The sequence below is a fragment of the Symphalangus syndactylus genome, chromosome 4 (genome assembly GCF_028878055.3).
Source record: "Symphalangus syndactylus isolate Jambi chromosome 4, NHGRI_mSymSyn1-v2.1_pri, whole genome shotgun sequence".
In the NCBI taxonomy this organism is placed as follows: Eukaryota; Metazoa; Chordata; class Mammalia; order Primates; family Hylobatidae; genus Symphalangus; species Symphalangus syndactylus.
In genome coordinates this window covers 67,097,299-67,118,338 of record NC_072426.2, presented here as the reverse complement: position 1 = coordinate 67,118,338, position 21,040 = coordinate 67,097,299, and the positions used below count along the sequence as shown (strand labels likewise).

Genomic DNA, 21,040 nt, shown 5'->3' with positions numbered 1-21,040 from the left:
AACAAGGATAAAAAATCTTTTGATGTTCCTGTACTTAATATACCAAACAATACTTAAGCTTCTTTCCAGCTTTAACATTCAATGAGTCTCTACAGCAACTCAAGGTAACTGGCTCACTCCAACCACCTGTCCAATCAATATTCATGTGATTTCTCTTGGAAGTCCATCCTCTCTCCAGTCTTCCTGGATCTAGATCTTTTCCTTTCTTTAAGACTTAGTTCATATCTTATAATAAAGATAATTATATGGCTTTCTTTAAAGATCTCAACATCACACTGTTTGCTGCATTCTTCTTGGCTTTGGACATATGGACTATGCACCCAGCTCTGTCTGCATCATTCAACCCTGGATGACTATGTACATGTGTACATATGTCCAGTACTGGACCTTAGCTGTAGAGAGTATATAGCATACTTCTCATTCATGGTACACTATCATCACTGATACCTTGTCTTATTTTTCCATTTCCTTTTTGCCTCACTTACCTCCTCCATTGTCCTCTCTCCTGCCCACCAAAATTTCTATTAACTTAAAGTTCTTCAGAGATTAAAATTTTAGAGCTGCAGACTAAAATATTTTAGTTCTAGTCCCAAAGACTTGTTTTACAATGAGAAGAACTGAGAAGCAAAGAAGTCATTCTTAAAAATATAAGTAAAGTCCTCTTGGTTCACCTGAAGTTATCACATCATAGAGAAGCCCACTTGGTAGCTCTTATTGAAATTTCTACAGCTGTGTTGAGGTCAAACAAGGGAGGTTAAGGCTTCTGTTTTTGGGTGAACTTGATAGCAACATAAAAACTCCTGAGGTTGCTCTGCACAGCCGCACCTGAGGAGTAGGGAGAAGAGACTTTCTCCAGTGAGAGAGTAGGAGGCAGCAAGCAGTCTCGGCTCTTGCCTTTCACTTACCTGTCCCAGTTCCAATGCCTTTGGGCCTGCTCTCTCATTTGTGAGACTGCCTTTTGTATTTGGCCTTTTTTGTTGGAGCTAGTTGGGGCGTCTAGTCCTTACAACTAGAAGATCGTTGACTAAAACATACACCAGTATCTATAATGTTAAACAGCTTAATTCGACTTTGAAAAATAGTTTTGGAACTTGTGAGCCCACAGGTTCTGCTTGAATCATAAAGCTCTAAAATAAAGAGTCCACTTATTCATGGTTCAACTTTATATAATAATTACAAAGACCCTGCCTTCCAAATAAGGTAAAAGTCACCTCCTCAAAGTACAAAAATGTATTCTGGATGAGTAATATATTAATGTTTTATATAGTTATGAGCATTCGAAAACTCTGCCAACTTTTAAAATGGTTTTCCCCCTAGTTTTTTTTTTTCAGTGTATTATTTCACTCTATAAAGAACTAGCTCTCAAGTTTTCAAGATTCATAACATTCAACTAATATGTATTACATATATACATATATATACACATACACACAATTTCTTTTTTTTTTTTTTTTTTTTTTTATTTATTTATTTATTTATTTTTTTTTTATTATACTTTAGGGTTTTAGGGTACATGTGCACAATGTGCAGGTTTGTTACATATGTATCCATGTGCCATGTTGATTTCCTGCACCCATTAATTCGTCATTTAGCATTAGGTGTATCTCCTAATGCTGTCCCTCCCCCCTCCCCCCACCCCACAACAGTCCCCGGAGTGTGACGTTCCCCTTCCTGTGTCCATGAGTTCTCATTGTTCAATTCCCACCTATGAGTGAGAACATGCGGTGTTTGGTTTTTTGTCCTTGCGATAGTTTACTGAGAATGATGTTTTCCACCTTAGAGAAAAGTTGGCAAAAAAACTACAAAGTACTTTTTTTCCTGAACCATCTGAGAGTAAGGTGGGCTACATAATGCCCCTTCACTCCTATATATTTGTTTGTAATTGCCACAAACAAGGATATTCCCTCCACACAACCTTCAAAATCAGGAATTTTAATGCTGATACACTTCTATCATCTACTCTACAGAGTCCATTCAAATTTTATCAACTGTCCTAAATATATCCTTTATAACAAAATGATTGAATCCAGGATTATGTGGTGCTTTTATAGTTGTCAAGTTTCTAATCTCCTTCAATCTGGAGGAGTTCCTCAATCTTTTCTTGAATTTCATGAACTTAACATTTTTTTTTAAGATTTCAGGCCAGTTGTTCTATAGACTGTTCCTGAATTTGGGTTTGTTGTATGTTCCCTCACAATTTTACTTTTGGCAGGAACATCACAGAAGTGATGCTGAGGTCTTCTCATTGCATCCTCTCAGGTGCTGTGTGGTTTGCATTCATCTCGTTACTAGTTATGTTTGCTTTGAGAACTTGATTAATGGTTGTGTCTGCCACTCTTTCCCCTGTAATCTTTCCCTCTTTCTTTTGTAATTAATTAGTATTTTGTGGAGAGATATTTTGAAACAATTAAGCTACCCTATTTCTAATCAAAACTTAACCCACTAGTTTTAGCAGCCATTGAAATTTTTGGATGAATTAATTATTACATAGATGGTTACCAAATGATGAATTTTAAAATTACACGATTTCTATCTGTACTCATCAGCATTCTTCTGTAAGGAAAAGCTTTTGCTTCTCCCCATTCATTTAATTATGTATGTATTTATGGCAGTATGGATTAATGGAATTTTTATTGCATTCAGTGAATTACCATCATTACCAGCAATATTAGTATTTTGGTGCTCAAACTGTCCCAGATCTAGAGAGTAAGAATTGCTTCAAGTTGGCTTCTGTGTGCTTCTGACACGTCTCCATCAATATTTGAGTATTTCCTTATTTGGAGGGCACAGTAAGTTCCAAGGTCATTTCATAGAGCCCTAAAATCAGCCTTTCTCCAAGAATCCTTGATTCCTTTCAGTTGAGAATTACATTTAAAAACCAAAAGCTAGGTGCTAGATGTGCTCTCTTAATGCACCCTGTTAGTGGAATTAGCTAGGTAATATGTACACACACATACACATACACTCACATGCATTCACATTATATTTATTTTATTTTTGCATCTGTTTACATATATTAAAACGGTGAGTTCACATTGATACCTCCAATTCCAATCCAACATCACCATAATTCTTTTCTCTAACAGTAAGAAACCTGCCTCCCGTTGTCCTCAGTAAATCTCCTGATTGTATCAGGCCTCCTTTAGGTAACCTGTCTCTTCTTTCCACCCTGATCCCTATGCAGATGCCTTTCTCACTACAGGAAGTTCGTCCCCATACAGGGTCATCCCCATCACCCTACATGGATGTGCTTCTCACACCACTTGGGGACCCAACACTCCCTGCCAGCAGACACCTTCCTCACCTCAGGCTCCAAACTGCCTACTGAGCTGCACCTGGACTCCCATGCTTGCTTGTCCCACCTAATGGCTTTTGTTCTGAATTATTCAGAAAGAAAGGAAGGATTGAAGGGCACTTCATAATTTTTAAGTTCGGGTGTACTGTCTCACTTGGTGCTAAAAAGTGGGTTACTAATAAATCACAACTTCTCTTTAACCTACATTATGCATTGGGGATTTGGTCTAAAATTGGGCATGTGGGTAATAAGAGATTTAAAACCATAAAATATTCTGTCACAAGAATGAGGTCTAAATAAATCACAAAAAGTACATTCTGTACTTTTGTATTGAAATGTTGAGTATCCTATTAGAAACGAAGTTCCCCAGAGAGAAATCCGCAGAAATGAGAACTGAGGGCTGTCCTTTAAATTTAGTCTCTTTCATTTTCTATTCAAGATAAGGATTGTTTTTTCAGACATTAGTTCACTTGCCTGAAGGGATCTATCTCCTGGGAAGTCATATTATTGATTGATTGATCATATACCAGTGATGGCTAATACATTTCATTAATAATATTTATAACCTCACTTGTCATTTTGCTCTCTGAGGTATCTGGTGATTTTTTGTAAAAGTATACCCCACTTAATAAAAAACTAAAAGGTTTTCTTAAAGGTCATATCCATAACGAGCATTAGCAAACTGAATCTTACTTTTAGTGTAATTAGGTAGCTTCATATTTAAAGTAATACCGAATTTATTCCAGCAGAGGGTTACTGTTTTCTTTTTTGGAAACATAAAGAGGCACCTCTTTTGGAAACTTAGATTTTCATTATTTAGCAACTATTTATTAAGCACCTACTATGTGTATAGCACTGAGGTATAGGCTAAGTAGGAATATTATCTCATAAAAATGGTAACAGTTTAGATTTTCTGAATTACGAAGTATCAACAATTATACTAAGTAGTTTGCCTCTGGCATCTCATTTACTCTTCACAGCAACCAATCTTAGGAGGCAGAGACTTTTACACATTTGTAGATGTGCAGGTTGATGCCCTTGCAGATTCTGTGCGACTTTCTCATTGTCACATAATTATATGGCAAGTCTTCCCTCCCCTTCATTCATTCATTTATTAAGTACTTTCAAAATGTTAGCACTGTACCTGGTTCTAGGGACAAAGTGACAAAGTGATAGACCAGACAGAGAAATCAATAGCTTAGCAGAGAAAGCACTCAAATAAAATATGATTACAGTGAAGTCTGACAACTGGTTGGCTAAATGAAGTACAGGGTGTTGGGAAAAACTCGGGCAAACAGAAGTTAGCTGGGTGCTGTTAGATATGAATTCTAAATTTCTTTTCAAAGAATCAATATGTCAGTAAGTTCAATTCTTTGCCTTCTACTTTTAAACTTAACTTCCTCATAAAGCAACCTTTTTCAATTACCTCCTCCACCCTGACTCATTTCAATCACCTGCTCCACCCTGAATCACTCCAATTACCTGTTCCACCCTGACTCACTCCGATTACCTGTTCCACCCTGACTCATTCCAATTACCTGCTCCACCCTGACTCATTCCAATTACCTGCTCCACCCTGACTCATTCCAATTACCTGCTCGGTCATAACCATTTTTCCCACTAAACCACTCACCCCATCACTCTCTTTAATTTAGCCAATCAGAATTAGTTTAGCCTGTGCGGTCTAACCCTAGCCAATAGGGGAACGACACAGCAGCAGGGGCCACATGCATCAGGGATAAGAACCCCTTCCCCTCCCTTGTCCGGGTGTGCGCTCACCATTGCTCCATCTGTAGGGGTGCACCCTTCTATAGAAGTAACTTGCCTTGCTGGGCTTGCCTTGCTGAGAATTAAAAAGAAAATTTTATATTTGAATTATATTCAAGTGCTATTTCTTTTGTGGTACCGAAACTTTATATATAACAATGCAGAGGAGAGGGAAGATTTCTACACAGGGAAAGTATCATGTTTGTAACTGGTCAAAATTCAGAATCTACTCTTAGATACACAGGGAAATTGTAATTTCTTCATTTTGCCTATAACTATTATGGCTTTTCCCCAAGCTCAAGCCCACTGGCTGGAAGAAAAATAAAGCTCAGTTAAATTCAATAAATCTGTAAGTCCTTTTAGATAGGGTTCAGTCTTTCTTGGATAAAAGTGTTTTCTCCATTTATCATATAGCATCCCTCCTCAGAAAGGGTCTCATTCTGTCACCCAGGCTAGAGTGCAGTGGTGCAATCACAGCTCACTGCAGCCTCGAACTCCTGGGCCCAAGCGATCCTCCCACCTCAGCCTCCTGAATAGCTGGGGTTACAGGTGCATGTGACAATGCTTGACTCATTTTTTAAAATAAGTTTTTGTAGAGACAGGGTCTTGCTATATTTCCCAGTCTGGCCTCCAACTTCTGGGCTCAAGTAATCCTCCTGCCTCATCCTTTCAAAGTGCTGGGATTATAGGCATGAACCACCATGCCTGCCCCTCCTCTTCTTTTAAGACCTTGTGTCAGGGAGAAAAGAGAGGGTCCTTGGGCATGGTGGCTCTCTAGTTTCCGGGGCCATATGCTTTTGTCTGCCTAGCCGCTAGGTGCCCTACTGGGCTCCCAGGCCATAGTCTGCCTCCAGGGAGCTTGTGGTCTGTTCCTCTCATGCAGAGAGAGCTTCCTGTGGCTCCTCCTGCAGATTAAGTCTGTTTGCTCCAGTTGGAGCTGAGAACACTCTGAGGTCTGGCTGTGACTCCCATTTAGACACAGCAGAGCTGGCCCAGGGGATCTGCCCAGTGCCTCACTGTACACCCCTCTTATCTTCTGAAAAACCCCCTCTAGAAACTCTCCAGCCAGATTATCAATTACTTTCAGGTTTCTGGAAACTAAAGCTAAGGGTTTGGGGAAGCTAACTTGAGTCTTTGCACCATCTGATCATTCTGCCCCTCCAGGTTAGCAATGATGTGGCTCACCCCGGACAGGAATGCCACAGATTCTGAGTGGCTTCCTCAGGAACGTCGAGTGAGAGTGGTAGGAAGTGTGAGGGTGACATCATTTGGTTCTGTGTCCCCACCCAAATGTCATATCAAATTGTAATTTGGGGGAGGGACGTGGTGGGAGGTGATTGGTTCATAGGGGTGGATTTCCCCATGCTGTTCTCGTGATAGTGAGTTCTCACGAGACGTGCTTGTTTAAAAGTGTGTAACCCTTCCCCCATCACTCTCTCTCTCCTGCCACCATGGTAAGATGTGCCGGCTTTGCCTTTGCCCTCCTGCCATGACTGTAAGTTTCCTGAAGCCTCCCCAGCCATGCCTCGTACACAGCCTGTGGAACTGTGAGTCAATTAAATCTCTTTTCTTTATAAGTTACCCAGTCTCAGGTAGTTCTTTATAGTAGTGTGAGAATAGTCTAATACAGAAGGTAAGGGCTCCTTCCTGCCCTCGTTATCTTTTTAAAAGCTCATCTCCTACACTCCAGCCTGGGCGACAGAGGGAAACTCTGTTTAAAAAAAAAAAAAAGCTCATCACACTGCCCTGCTTCACCCTGTTTGATCTTTCCACAATGATCCTAGAATTGGAAAAGGTTTCTCCCTTCTTTCTATCCTCTCTTATAAAAAAAAACCATGTGGTGTATCCCTGAAAACTCTCTCTCTATATGCTAAAGAGAAGGTAAAGCAATTTAGACAGATTTTCCTCAGGAGATAGGCTTTCCTCAGGAGATAGCCTTGCTATAAATTCCTATTTTTGAATGCTAAAAACTGAATGTTACCTCAATCATGTTTTTTTTTTTTTTGCAATTTGCATTCCTTCTAGAATAAATGTTCATATATTCCCGCTGCCAAACAGAGTGATGCCTCAGGCACACTGGGGTGAAGATCATGTTATCAGGCAGGAAAAAAGGAAAAAGCACGTCAATAAATTTCAAAGTACTTTCCAAGTTACAAGTGTAAGAGCTCTGACTGGGAAAGATTATGGCGCATTTAAGGTAGTGAAAGATGCGGACCTGGCTAATAGGTAATAGGAAGAGAGAGTACCTAATTAGCACCAAGAGATATAAAGAAGTTATTACTCATTAGTTGCTTACTCTGTGCCAGCACGGAGGCCACAAGGAAAAGCCCTCCCCAAGGGATGGGGATACCGAACAAAGTAGTGGCAGGATCAGATGTGTTTTTTGAAAGGATCCCCCTGGCTGCAGTGTGGAGAAAGGACTGGAAGAAAGGGAAGGAGATTAGGATGCAGGTAGTTCAGTAAAGTATAACTGCAGGAGCCCAGGCAAAAGACGAGGGCTAGAACTAGGGCAGGAGCAGTAAAGGTGGAATTTGGGGATATCTAACAGAGAGATAAGTTTTGTGTCTAAGTTATATAAGTGGGAGGTGAAAACAAGGGAAGACTCAAGGATGAGCTTAAGATTTTCATCTTGAGCAATGAGTAGATGTGGGTGACTTTCTAAGACAAGAAACTCTTTATATGTAGCAGATTTCTAGACAGATGAGGTGGTGCAGCTCCATTTTGGACATTCTGAGTATGAGGTGCCTGACAGTCATCTAAGATCTTCAGTACCCAATAATGAGCTGATAGTATAATTATGAAGTGACAGATTCAAATAAAATTGATTCTAAAACCCTTTACTCCCAGCTGTAGCTTTCTCTGAAAATTTGATTTAAAAATAACATGAGGACATTGATTTTCAGTTTGATTCTGCAGGTTGTGGTTTACCATATCTTGTTCTTTCTGCCCTCAAGAAGTTCCAGTATAAACGGACACCCCTACCATTCTCAGGTTTTAATTCATACAACAACCTACTAATCACCATAGGCAAACTGAATCTATGTCCTCTTACTGTGGAGAATATAAATAATATAAGCGCTATCTTATATGTAATTAATAATATGTTGGTGTCAGACACTAGGAATACATTTCATAAGCAACTGGCCCTCTTTTCTAATTATTGCTGAAAATCTATAAATCAAATAATGTAAGAACAAAGCTCTCATTTTGTTAACTACTCCAATGTATGATGTTTTAAAAAGATATCATATAAAGGCCGGGTATGGAGGCTCACGCCTGTAATCCCAGCACTTTGGGAGGCCGAGGCGGGTGGATCACGATGTCAGGAGATTGAGACCATCCTGGCTAACATGGTGAAACCCCGTCTCTACTAAAAAATACAAAAAATTAGCTGGCCATGGTGGTGGGCACCTGTAGTCCCAGCTACTAGGTAGGCTGAGGCATGAGAATGGTGTGACCCAGGAGGCGGAGCTTGCAGTGAGCCGAGATCGCGCCACTGCACTCCAGCCTGGGTGACAGAGTGAGACTCCGTCTCAAAAAACAAAACAAAACAAAACAAAAATATATAAAAGTTTGCCTTATTTGTTATCTAAGTATATGTTTTTAATTTAGTTCATTTTGGAGGAAATCATAGGAATTTACCTTTCTCAAAGCTTCTGGTTTACCAAATTTTTCTTTAATAGCTAAAAAGCTGTTTATTGATACTTGTTTTAACAATTTTCTATCTATGCTATATTTACTGTATCTATTTTTTAGAGGAAGGGAACTGTGAGATCCCAAGTTAAATAGCAAGTTCTCCATTTGAGTCCGTGTTAGAGGATAGCCAAAATTATTTTCTGGAGAGAATAATGGCCCCTCCTTTGGAGCAGTGAAGAATGATTTGTTGTAATTTCAAGCAGAAGCCCTTATTAGTACACTAACTCAGACAGATTGCTCAAGACTCTGAATTCAACCAGAACCATAGACTAGCTGCACCCCAGTTATTAATCAGGAATTCACAAATTCACTGCTGCTCAGTAGTTTTCAAATGCACAGGTGAGAAAAACAAAGCATATGCACATGCATGTTTGAGGATACACTATTCATCCATTGCTGTCTAGATGCTCTGAAATTCATTCCTGGGCTAAGCCAAAATACTTGGATATTAAAGAAATTTAAAAAATTAACCCATTAACTTGCTGAGCTTTAGTTTCCAAAATGCAAAATGAAGGAAGACTCATTCATTCAACTAACACTTAGTGGACATCTATACTCAAAGCATTAGGTCTATGAAATAGACTAAGACACAGTCCCACTTCTCAAAGACCCTGTCTGTCCACCTATATTTCTAAGTATCTTTATCTGTAAAGACCAAATGTATAATTATAATTCTATATGATAAATGCAAACATGGAAGTATACGCAGGTTATAGAAGCACAAGGAGGGATACCTTCCTTACCCAACTACAGTGCAAAAGGGAAGGAGAATAATGACTGAAGGATACTGAGACATCTTCAGGATTACTGTCACCCACTCTCACAAGAAAGTTTAGTAAATATGGAAATTTATTATCTCACATAACAAAAGGTCCAGAGATAAGGCAGGCTCCAAAGTTGATTGACTTAGTGCCTCAATTATGTTATCAAACACCCCCATTCTTCCCCTCTCTCAGCTCTGCCTTTCTCAGAGTTGGCTTTCTGCTTAGGACAGAGCGTCTTAGTCACAGGTAACTGTAGCAGTTTCCAGCATCACTGTACGACATGCAAGGGTACTGAGGAAGAAAGAGACCATCTTTTCCTGTTTCTCCTTAGGAGGGAGGAAATACTCCCAGACGATAATGAAAATTTCCCCTCACGTCTCAAAATCCTGGATTTGGATATATGTCCATTTGCAAAGTAATCACTAGTAGGAGCCATGAGATTGTCATTATAGGCTTATAGTAATCATTTGAGATGCTGTCTGTTTTAGAGGATCAACTATGCACGTTACTACACTGGTGTATGAGCACAAACTAGCTGACTTGAAAGAAGTCACCCTTTCTTCTGGGAATCTCTCATTTGCCAAATTATCTCTGCACTTCTTACCTCAATAAGATACTACTGATTTTTACTCTATTTCCAATATCTAGAAAGGAAGGTCATTCAAAAAAGATCAAATCATATCATACTGGTTCATTATGGAGTTAAAACTCATGCATTTTAAACAAAACTTACCAAAATCTACTAGTTTCACTCCGCCTTCAGTGGTCAATAGAATGTTATTTCCTTTCACATCTCTGTGGATAGTTTTGTTATTATGCAAATGTTGAAGTCCCTAGAAGATGAGAAATATATAATGTCTCTTAACAAAAGCATCAAACAACAAAAATTTTCAGATGATGTACCTGTACAAAATCAATAGGAAACACATAATAAAATTAACATTCAGACACTCAAATGTTTCACATTGAATTAGTCACATCAAGGAACATCATTTCCACTTTGAATTATATAAAAATTCACAGAATCAAAGCATGCTCCTTAGTTCTTAGCAAATATCATATTAAAAATGTGTGAGTTTCAATGGAAGAAAATATTTCATATACTTATTTAAGATAATGGCCAAAAAACTCTATTATTAGTTTTCTACCTTCATCACTATCACAGTCTCAGAAATACACCTAAGAGGTCAGAATTCAGGATCCTGTTGGTACGGTGAAAGTAAATTTGTAGTGGAAAAAAAGAATTAGCTATGCTGAACATGTCAGATTTTGCATATATTCTTGCATCAATAAATACTAATGTAGTATAACCAGTGACATTTTTCTAAAAATAGGATCTACATTTTTTTAACTGGAACTGCTTCATAATTAATGCACAATTTAAATTGCCTTACCATTAGTGCTTCATGTAAAATATAGGCAATTAGAGGCTCACTCATTCTTTCACCCCTCTTCAGAAATCCTTTCACAAGGTCAGTCACTGATCCTCCATTGCACAGCTAAACAAGAATATTTTAAGATGGCTATTAAAATACATGTGACATTTTATGTTCTTTCTAGAAAAGGTTTTCCAAGACATTTTTTAAGGTGTTCCAATGTTCTCTTTCAAATGATTAATGCCATTATCTTTATGGTTTCATAAATAAAATGAATATATAAACTTATACTTATGTAAAATTAATTCCTAGAACACAATTTTCACATGAATTAATTTTTAGAAGATAATTTGGAGAAGCACTGAGCTTGATTTTCAAATTCAAGGATAAGAATAATGATTCTACAAATTATTCTCAAATTTTAGGATCTAGGGCTTAAAAGCATTATTGATTTATGATAGTTTAATAATAGTGCAATAGATTATGTCACCTCAAAACAGTTATATACTATTTTGTATGTACATTAATTTAAAAATTTGAAAAAATTTCAGGATACATTATTATTACAGTAAGTATTACAAATAATATCTTAGAAAATTACCTAGAATATCATGTACCCATACGTACTTTAGCATCCTCCTTCCCCTCCCCACCCCCAAAACAGGGAGAATGTACACAGAAAAAGAAGAGGAAGGAACGTGGTAGGGGAGTTTTCCACATCTGGGTTCTCCAAAGTTAGGTAACATTAAATCCCACAGAAAACTTTCAAGAGCTGTATGTTTGCAGAACAGAAAAACACTGATATTAGCAGCAAATATTTATTAAAAAGGGAAGATAAATGGATAAATGGCCCTGGAACAAGAGAACGTCCCAATGAAGCACTGACCCCACAAATCCTTCATCCTCCAGTCCCTAATACTTCAGCCTTTGCCATCAGCCTTGTCACACATCCCATGGCTCCTTTCTGTCTGTGGTTTCCCTGCCCATCACCCTGACATACGGAGCCTCCTCCTTTCCCACCTGCTTGGGAACTAAAGAAACCATCATTTCCCTCACTCTCTTCTAACCCAAGTCAGAAGGTGAAAACAAATTGAAAAACTGAATAAATTTTCTCATGCAATTTTTCTAATGTGGTGATTAGATTTTACTGGATGCCTGAACACTGATGGTACATTGTGGATTAGATAACAATAGTTAAGATGAATTGCATACTTACTTTGTGCCAGGCACATTTCTAATCAGTTTACATGACTATCTCTAAACCTCACCACTGTCTGAAGTAGGTAGTATCGTCTTCATGTTAAAGATGAAAAAACTGAGGCACATTTATATTTGGTGTTTTTCTTCATTCAAAGAAAACTTCTTTCAGGTTATACAGGAGTATGTGCAGCCTAGCATTCCAAGACTTGCATTTTTCTTCTGTATCAGGAAGGGTAATATCCTTTCAGCTGCATAAACAAAACAGTGTTGCTGCCCTGGAAGCTGAATAAAAGATCAGAGCGGCTCCACTGTGGCCTAGTGCTACTGGCTCACAAAAGTACTCACAATTGATTGAAAAGAAATTGTATCTTTTAAGTTGCAAGCTGCTTATTTAAAAAAAAAAAAAAAAAAAAGCCAAAAAACTAAGTTTGGCTGGGTGCAGTGGCTCACATCTGTAATCCAGCCCTTTAGCAGGCCAAGGTGAAAGGATCACTTGAGGCTAGGAGTTAGAAACCAGCCTGGGTAACACAGCAAGACCCCTGCCTCTAAAAACATTTTTTATAAAAATTAGCCAGGCATAGTGGCACATAGCTGAGGTTCAGCTATTTGGTAGGCTGAGGCAAGATTGCACGAGCCCATGAGTTCAAGGCTGCAGTGAGCTACTGTACCCCAGCCTAGGCGATAGAGTGAGACACTGTCTCTAAAAAAAAAAAGTAAACAAACAAACAAACAAAAAAGTTTCAGGGCTGCGTTTTAAACTTCTAAAAGCACTGTAGGGAGACTAAATTTATCTTCCTATTGCTCCAGTGTGGCCTCTATTTGGCTGTACTTTCTGCAGTTGACTATTATGTTAACACAAGAGTAAATATTTGGCTTCTTTGCACATTCTTTTTCTAAATGCTGTTTTAATGGGTTTTTTAATTCCTTTTTTTTTAATGCTGAGTATTCTACTGAATGGATGAACCACTTTATTCATTTATAAAACTGAAAGGCATTTTAATTGTTTTTGGCAATTATAAGTAAAACTGCTATGAACATTCACGTACAGATTTTGATGTGAATATAAGTTTTCATTTCTCTTGGGTAAATACAAAGAGAGGAAACTGCTGAATCCTATGGGTTATATATTTAACTGTCTCTGCATTGCCCAGACTGTTTCCTACGGTGGCTATGGCTGTATCATCTGCAGCCCCTCTAGCAGTGTATGAGAGTTCTAGTTGTTCCATATCTTCATCAGTCCATGACATTGTAAGGTGTTTTGTTAAAGCCATTCTATTTATTTATTTTATTTGTATTTAAATTTTTTAAAATTTCAATAGGTTTTTAGGGAACAGGTAGTGTTTGGTCACATGAATAAGTTCTTTAGTGGTGATTTCTGAGATTTTGGTGCACCCATCACCCGAGCTGTGTATATTGTACCCAATGTGCTGTCTTTTATCCCTCACCACCCACCCATACTTTCCCCTGAGTCCCCAGTGTCCAGTGTATCATTCTTACGCCTTTGTGTCCTCATAGCTTAGCTCCCACATGAGAACATATGATGTTTGGTTTTCCATTCCTATGTTACTTCACTTAGAATAATGGTCTCCAATTCCATCCAGGTTGCTGTGAATGCCATTATTTCACTCCTTTTTATGCCTGAGCAGTATTTGATCAAATATATATATATATATATATATATATATATAATTTTCTTTATCCACCTGTTCATTGATGGGCATTTGGGCTGGTTCCATGTTTTTGCAATTGCAAATTGTGCTGCTATGAACATGTGCGTACAAGTATCTTTTTCATATAGTGATTTCTTTTTCTCTGGGTAGATACCTAGTAGTGGGATTGCTGGATCAAATGGTAGATTTCCTTTTAGTTCTTTAAGGAATCTCCACACTGTTTTCCATAGTGGTTCCATAGTGGTGTTGATGGGAGTGTAAAAGTGTTCCCTTTTCACTGCTTCCATGTGAACATCTATTATTTTTTGATCTTTTTATTATGGCCATTCTTGAAGGAGTGAGGTGGTTTTGCATTGTGGTTTTGATTTGCATTTCTCTGATAATTAGTGATGTTGAGCATTTTTTCATATGCTTGTTGGCCATTCGTATATCTTCTTTTGAGAATTGTCTACTCATGTCTTTAGCCCACTTTTTGATGGGATTTTTTTTTCTTGCTGATTTGTTTGAGTTCTTTGTAGATCCTGGATATTAGTTCTTCATCAGATATATAGATTTTGAAGATGTTCTCTCACTCTGTGGATTGTCTGTTAACTCTACTGATTATTTCTTTTGCTCTGCAGAAGCTTTTTAGTTTAATTAAGTTCCATCTATTTATCTTTGTTTTTGTTGCATTTGCTTTTGGGTTCTTAGTCAGGAAGTCTTTGCCTAAGCCAATGTCTAAAAGGGTTTTTCCCATATTATTTTCTAGAATCTTTATGGATTCAGGTCTTAGATTTAAGTCTTTGATCCATCTTGAGTTGATTTTTGTGGAAGGTAAGAGATGAGAATCCAATTTCATTCTTCCATATGTGGCTTGCCAATTATCCCAGCACCATATGTTGAATAGAGTATCCTTTCCCCACTTTATGTTTTTGTTTGCTTTGTTGAAGATCAATTGGCTGTAAGTATTTGGCTTTATTTGTAGGTTCTCTATTCTGTTCCATTGGTCTATGTGCCTGTTTTTATATCAGTACCAGGCTGTTATGGTGACTATGGCCTACAGTGTAGTTTGAAGTTGGGTAATGTGATGCCTCCAGATTTATTCTTTTTGCTTAGTCTTGCTTTGGCTATTTGGGCTCTTTATTGGTTCCATATGAATTTCACGATTGTTTTTTCTAGTTCTGTGAAGAATGATGGTGGTATTTTGATGGAAATTCATTGAATTTGTAGATTGCTTTTGGCAGTATGGTCATTTTCACAATATTGATTCTACATATCCATGAGCATCGGTTGTGTTTCCATTTTTTTGTGTCATCTGAGATCTCTTTCAGCAGTTTTGTAGTTTTCCTTGTAAGAGGTCTTTTACATCCTTGGTTGGATATATTCCTAAATAGTTTATTTATTTATTTTTGCAGCTATTGTGAAAGAGGTTGAGTTCTTGATTTGATTCTCCGCTTAGTTGCTGTCAGCATATAGCAGAGCCACTGATTTGTGTACATCCTGAAACTTTGCTGAATTCATTTACCAGTTCTAGGAGCTTTTCGGATGAGTCTTTAGGGTTTTCTAAGTATAAGATCATATCATCAGCAAAGAGTGACAGTTTGACTTCCTTTTTACTGATTTGGATGTTCTTTATTTCTTTCTCTTGACTGATTGCTCTGGCAAGGAATTCAAGTACTATGTTGAATAGAAGTGGTGAAAGTGGGCTGGGCGTGGTGGCTCATGTCTGAATCCCAGCACTTTGGGAGGCCAAAGCGGGCGGATCACAAGGTCAGGAGATCGAGGCCATCCTGGCCAACATGGTGAAACCCTGTCTTTACTAAAAATACAAAAAATTAGCCGGGTGTGGTGGCAGGCGTCTATAGTCCCAGCTACTCGGGAGGCTGAGGCAGGAGAATGGCATGAACCCGGGAGGCGGAGCTTGCGGTGAGCCGAGATGGCACCGCTGCACTCCAGCCTGGGTGACGAGCGAGACTCCGTCTCAAAAAAAAAAAGAAGTGGTGAAAGTGGGCATCCTTGTCTTGTTTCAGTTCTCAGGGGGAATGCTTTCAACTTTTCCCTGTTCAGTATAATGTTGGCTGTGGGTTTGTTGCAGATGATTTTTATTACCTTAAGGTATTTCCTTTCTAAGCCAATTTTCCTGAGGGCTTTAATCATAAAGTGATGCTGGATTTTGTCAAATGCTTTTTCTGCATCTATTGAGATGATCATGTAATTATTATTTTTAATTCTGTTTATGTAGTGTGTCACATTTATTGACTTACATATGTTAAACTATCCCTGGATCCCTGGTATAAAACCCACTTGATCATGGTGAATTATTGTTTTGATATGCTGTTGGATTCAGTTTGCCAGTATTTTGTTGAGGATTTTTGCATCTATGTGCATCAGGGATATGTAGTTTTCTTCTGGTCTGCAGTTTCCTTTTTTTGTTATGTCCTACCCTGGTTTTGGTATTAGGGTGATACTGGCTTCATAGAATGATTTAGGGAGAATTCCCTCTTTCCATAAGTTTTGGAATAGTATCAGTAGGATTGGTACCAATTCTTCTTTGAGTGTCTGATAGAATTCAGCTGTGAATCTGTCTGATCCTGGACTTTTTTTGGTTGGCAATTTTTTTATTACCATTTCAATCTCACTGCTTGTTATTGGTCTGTTCAGAGATTCTATATCTTCCTGGTTTAATCTAGGAGGGATACATATTTCCAGGAATTTATTCGTCTCCTCTAGATTTTCTGGTTTATGTGCTCAAAGGTGTTCACAGTATCCTTGAATAATCTTTTGTATTTCTCTGGTATCAGTTGTAATATCTCTCATTACATTTTCAATTGAGCTTATTTGGATCTTCTGTCTTCTTTTCTTGGTCAATCTTTGTCTAACCAGCTTTTTATTTCATTTATCTGTTGTGTTTTTTTTGTTTGTTTCAATTCCATTTAGTTCTATTCTGATCTTCATTATTTCTTTTCTTCTGCTGGGTTTGGGTTTGGATTGTTTTTGCTTCTCCAGTTCTGTGAGGTGTGACTTTAGATTGTATATATTTGTGCTCTTTCAGAATTTTTTTTTTTTTTTTTTTGAGATAGAGTCTTGCTTTGTCACCCATGCTGGAGTGCAGTGGTGTGATCTCAGCTCACTGCAACCTCTGCTTCCGGAGTTCAAGCAATTCTCCTGCCTCAGCCTCCCGAGTAGCTGAGACTACAGGCACACACCACCATGCCTAGCTAATTTTTTGAATTTTAGTAGAAACATGGTTTCACTGTGTTGCCCAGGCTGGCTGCAAACTCCTGAGCTAAGGCAATCTGCCTGCCTCAGCCTCCCAAAGTGCCGGGATTACAGGTGTGAGCCAGCATGGCTGGCCTCAGACTTTTTGAAGTAGTAGGGATTTGATGCTATGAACTTTCCTCTTAGCACCACTTTTGCTGTATCCCAGAGTTTTTGATAGGTTGTGTCACTATTATCGTTCAGTTCAAAGAATTTTTTAATTCCCACCTTGATTTCATTGTTGACTAGTGATCATTTAGGAGCAGGTTATTTAATTTCCATGTATTTGCATGATTTTGAAGGTTCCTTTTGGAGTTGATTTCCAATTTTATTCCACTGTGGTCTTGATGTGGCTTTGATGACTGGAGGAACACCAGGGTTTTTGGTTTTGTGCTGACAGGACACAGACACATGTTGAGTGGTTTTAAGGAGTGAAAATTTAATGGGCAAGAAAGAAGAAGAGAACAGCTTCCCTGTACAGAGACAAGGGAGGGGGTCTTGGAACAAAAAGAAACCCCATGTGTGGCAGAAAGGTAGTTTATTATATCGGGAGGCTGGAGGAGGTGGTGTCTGGTCTGCATAGGGCCCAGGGGATTCATTTGACCAGGTGTGTTATTTCTGTAGCCTGCAAAAAACCTGGCCCCTTTACCTTAAGTTTATGTGAGTTCTTCTGTGTTAGGTGAGTCTTCTGAAGACAGCAGAAACTTGGTTGGTAAATGCTTATCCATTCTGTCACTCTGTATCATTTAAGTGGAGTATTTAGACCATTTATATTCAATGATAGTATTGAGATGTGAGGTACTATTCTATTCATCGTGCTATTTGTTGCCTGAATACCTTGATTCTTTTTCATTGTGTTATTGTTATATAGGTTCTGTGAGATTTATGTTTTAAGGAGATTCTATTTTCTTGTATTTGGAGGATTTGTTTCAAGATTTAGAGCTCCTTTTACCAGTTCTTGTAGTGCTGGCTTGGTAGTGGTGAACTCTCTCAGTATTTGTTTGTCTGGAAAAGACCTTCTTTCCTTCATTTATGAAGCTTAGTTTCTCTGGATCAAAATTCTGGGCTGATAACTGTTTTGTTTAAGGAAGTAAAAAATTAGACCTCAAACCCTTCGAGTTTGTAGGGTTTCTGTTAAGAAATCTGCTGTTAATCTGATAGGTTTTCTTTTATAGGTTACCTGATGCTTTTGCCTCACAGCTCTTAAGATTCTTTCCTTTGTCTTGACTTTAGATAATCTGATGACTATACGCCTAGGCAATGATCTTTTGCGATGAATTTCCCAGGTGTTCTTTGAGATTCTTGTATTTGGATGTATTTGCTAGATCTCTAGCAAGGCTGGGGAAGTTTTCCTCAATTATTCTCTCAAATATGTTTTCCAAACTTTTAGATTTCTCTTCTTCCTCAGGAGCACCAATTATTCTTAGGTTTGGATATTTAACATAGTCCCAAATTTCTTGGAGGCTTTATTCACTTTTCAAAATTCATTTTTCTGGCTGGGCGCAGTGGCTCACGCCTGTAATCCCAGCACTTTGGGAGGCTGAGGCAGGCAGGTCACAAGGTCAGGAGATCAAGATCATCCTGGCTAACACGGTGAAACCCCGTCTCTACTAAAAATACAAGCAAAAATTAGCCGGGCGTGGTGGCAGGCACCTGTAGTCCCAGCTACTCGGGAGGCTGAGACAGGAGAATGGCATGAACCCAGGAGGTGGAGGTTGCAGTGAGCCGAGATTGCGCCACTGCACTCCAGCCTGGGCGACAGAGTGAGACTCCATCTCAAAAAAAAAAGAAAGAAAATTCATTTTTCTTTGTCTTTGATTGATTAGATTAATTAAAAAGCCTTGTTTTTAAGCTCTGAAGTTCTTTCTTCTGCTTGTTCAATTCTATTGCTGAGACTTTCAAGTGAATTTTGCATTTCTCTAATTGTGTCCTTGATTTCCAGAAGTTGTGATTATTTTTTATTTATGCTATCTATTTAATATTTCACTGAAGAATTTTTCCTTTCATATCCTGTATCATGTTTTTAATTTCTTTAAGTTGGACTTCACCTATCTCTGGTGCCTCTTTGATTAGCTTAAAATTTGACCTTCTGAATTCTTTTTCTAGCAATTCAGAGATTTCATCTTGGTTTGGGTTCATTGCTGGTATGCTGGTATGATCTTTTGGAGGTGTTAAAGAATCTTGTTTTGTCATATTACTAGAATTGTTGTTCTGGTTCCTTCTCATTTGGGTAGACTATGTCAGAGGGAAGATCAGGGATTTAGGGGCTGCTGCTCAGATTTTTTTGTCCCACAGGGTGCTCCCTTGATATGGTGTTTTCTCCATTTCGCTAGGAATGGGGCTTTTTAATATCCAAACGGTAGCTATTGGTTTTGCTCTTCTGTTTCCAGCCACCAGGCGGAGCTACCAGGCTCTGGGTTAGTACTGGGGAGTGTCTGCAAAGAGTTCTGTAACGTGATCCGTCTTCAGGTCTTGCAGCTGTGGATACCTGCACTGGTGGAGGTAGCAGGGGAGTAAAGTAGGCTTAGTGAAGGTCTTTGGTTGTGTTTTTGTTTAGTGCACTGGTTTTGTGTTGGCTGGCCTCCAGCCAGGAGGTGATGCTTTCAATAGCGTATCAGCTGCAGTCCTATAGAGAGCATGCAAACTTGCCCTAGGGACACCTGGATAGGTATTCAGGTTTCTCAGGTGGTGAGCAAGGCCATAGAACTTCCAAGAGTTTTTGTCTTCCAAGACCTTCGTCTTTGGCTACCAGAGTGGGTAGAGAAAGACCACCAGGTGGGGGCAGGGATAGGTGTGTCTGAGCTCAGCCTCTCCTTGGGTGTGGCTCGCTGTGGCTGCTGTGGGGGATGACGGTGTAGTTCCCAGTCCAGTGGAGTTATATTCACAGGGAGATTATGTCTGCCTCTGCTGAGTCACACAGGTCACCAGCAAAGTGGGGGTAAGCTGACATGCACGCGCCTCACCCAGCTCCCACACAGCCTGCAGTCCTAAAGGCCAGTCTCACTCCCACCATGCCCCAACAACAGCACCCAGTCTATTTCCAGGCAGCTGGTAACCAGGGCTGAGAGCTTGCCCCAGACTACGAGCCTCCCCATTGAGAAAGCAAGCAGACTCACAGTTTTTTGGCATCTCAGGGAACCTGAAGAGGTGATCCAGTTCCTTCAAAATGTCTCATATTTCCTGGTATGTTCCTGTGGTAGGTAGTTCTTGGTGTAAAAGTTCATGATGTGAGTCTTTACACGCTGCTCTGTCTGTCTTGAGTAGGAGCTGCAAGTTAGTCTTGCCTCCTATCCACCATCTTAATCCTGTTAAAGCCATTCTAAATAGTAGTAGTATCTCATTGTGATTTTAGAGTAGATTTTCCTAATGACTAATAACATCGACCATCTTTTCATGTACTTATTTGCCATCCATATATTTTCTCTGGTGAAACATCCAATTTTTTGTTCATTTTTTCAATGCTTATTTGCTTTCTTATTGTTGAGTTTTGAGAGCTCTTTATATATTCTGGATATAAGCCCTTTATCATAATAGATGTTTTAGAAGTATTTCCTCCAACCCTGTGGCTTGCCCTTTTATTTTAAGTGTCTTTTGAAGAGCAGAAGCTCTAAATTGATCACTGAAAACAAATTTATAAAATGTGCCTTTTTGTATCTAAACTTTTTTTTCCTAATTCAAAGTCACAAATTTTTTCTCCTATAATTTCCTTAGGAACTTTATAGTTTTCAGTTTTACATACAGGTAGGTCTGTGATCCATTTTGACTTAATTTTTGTATATAGTGTGACGTATGGTATGGTTGGTATATGGATGTCAAATTATTACAGTACACTTTTCTATTAGTGGTAAGTGTCCAAGAAACAGCAGATACAACTCTGAATTTTGTTTAAAATCTAGTTGCAAACACCAATAATGGGGAAACGTTAAATGCATATTGCTGAATGAAAGAAGGCAATCTGAAAAGGTTACATACTGTGTGATTCCAATTATATAACACTCTGGAAAAGGCAAAAGTGGAGATAATGAAAAGATCAGT

At 38.7% G+C, this 21,040-nt stretch overlaps 1 protein-coding gene across 1 annotated transcript in view; it reads right to left on the bottom strand.

The window, feature by feature from the left end:
* MYO3A (myosin IIIA) overlaps positions 1-21,040 on the bottom strand; it is a 282,829-nt gene that overhangs the window by 212,837 nt on the left and 48,952 nt on the right. Inside the window, exons 5-6 of the mRNA XM_055274926.2 lie at positions 10,917-11,021; positions 10,256-10,355 (exon numbers count right to left, since the gene is read on the bottom strand). Coding sequence (XP_055130901.1) covers positions 10,256-10,355; positions 10,917-11,021 — 205 coding nt within the window. The remainder of the gene's footprint in view (positions 1-10,255; positions 10,356-10,916; positions 11,022-21,040) is intronic.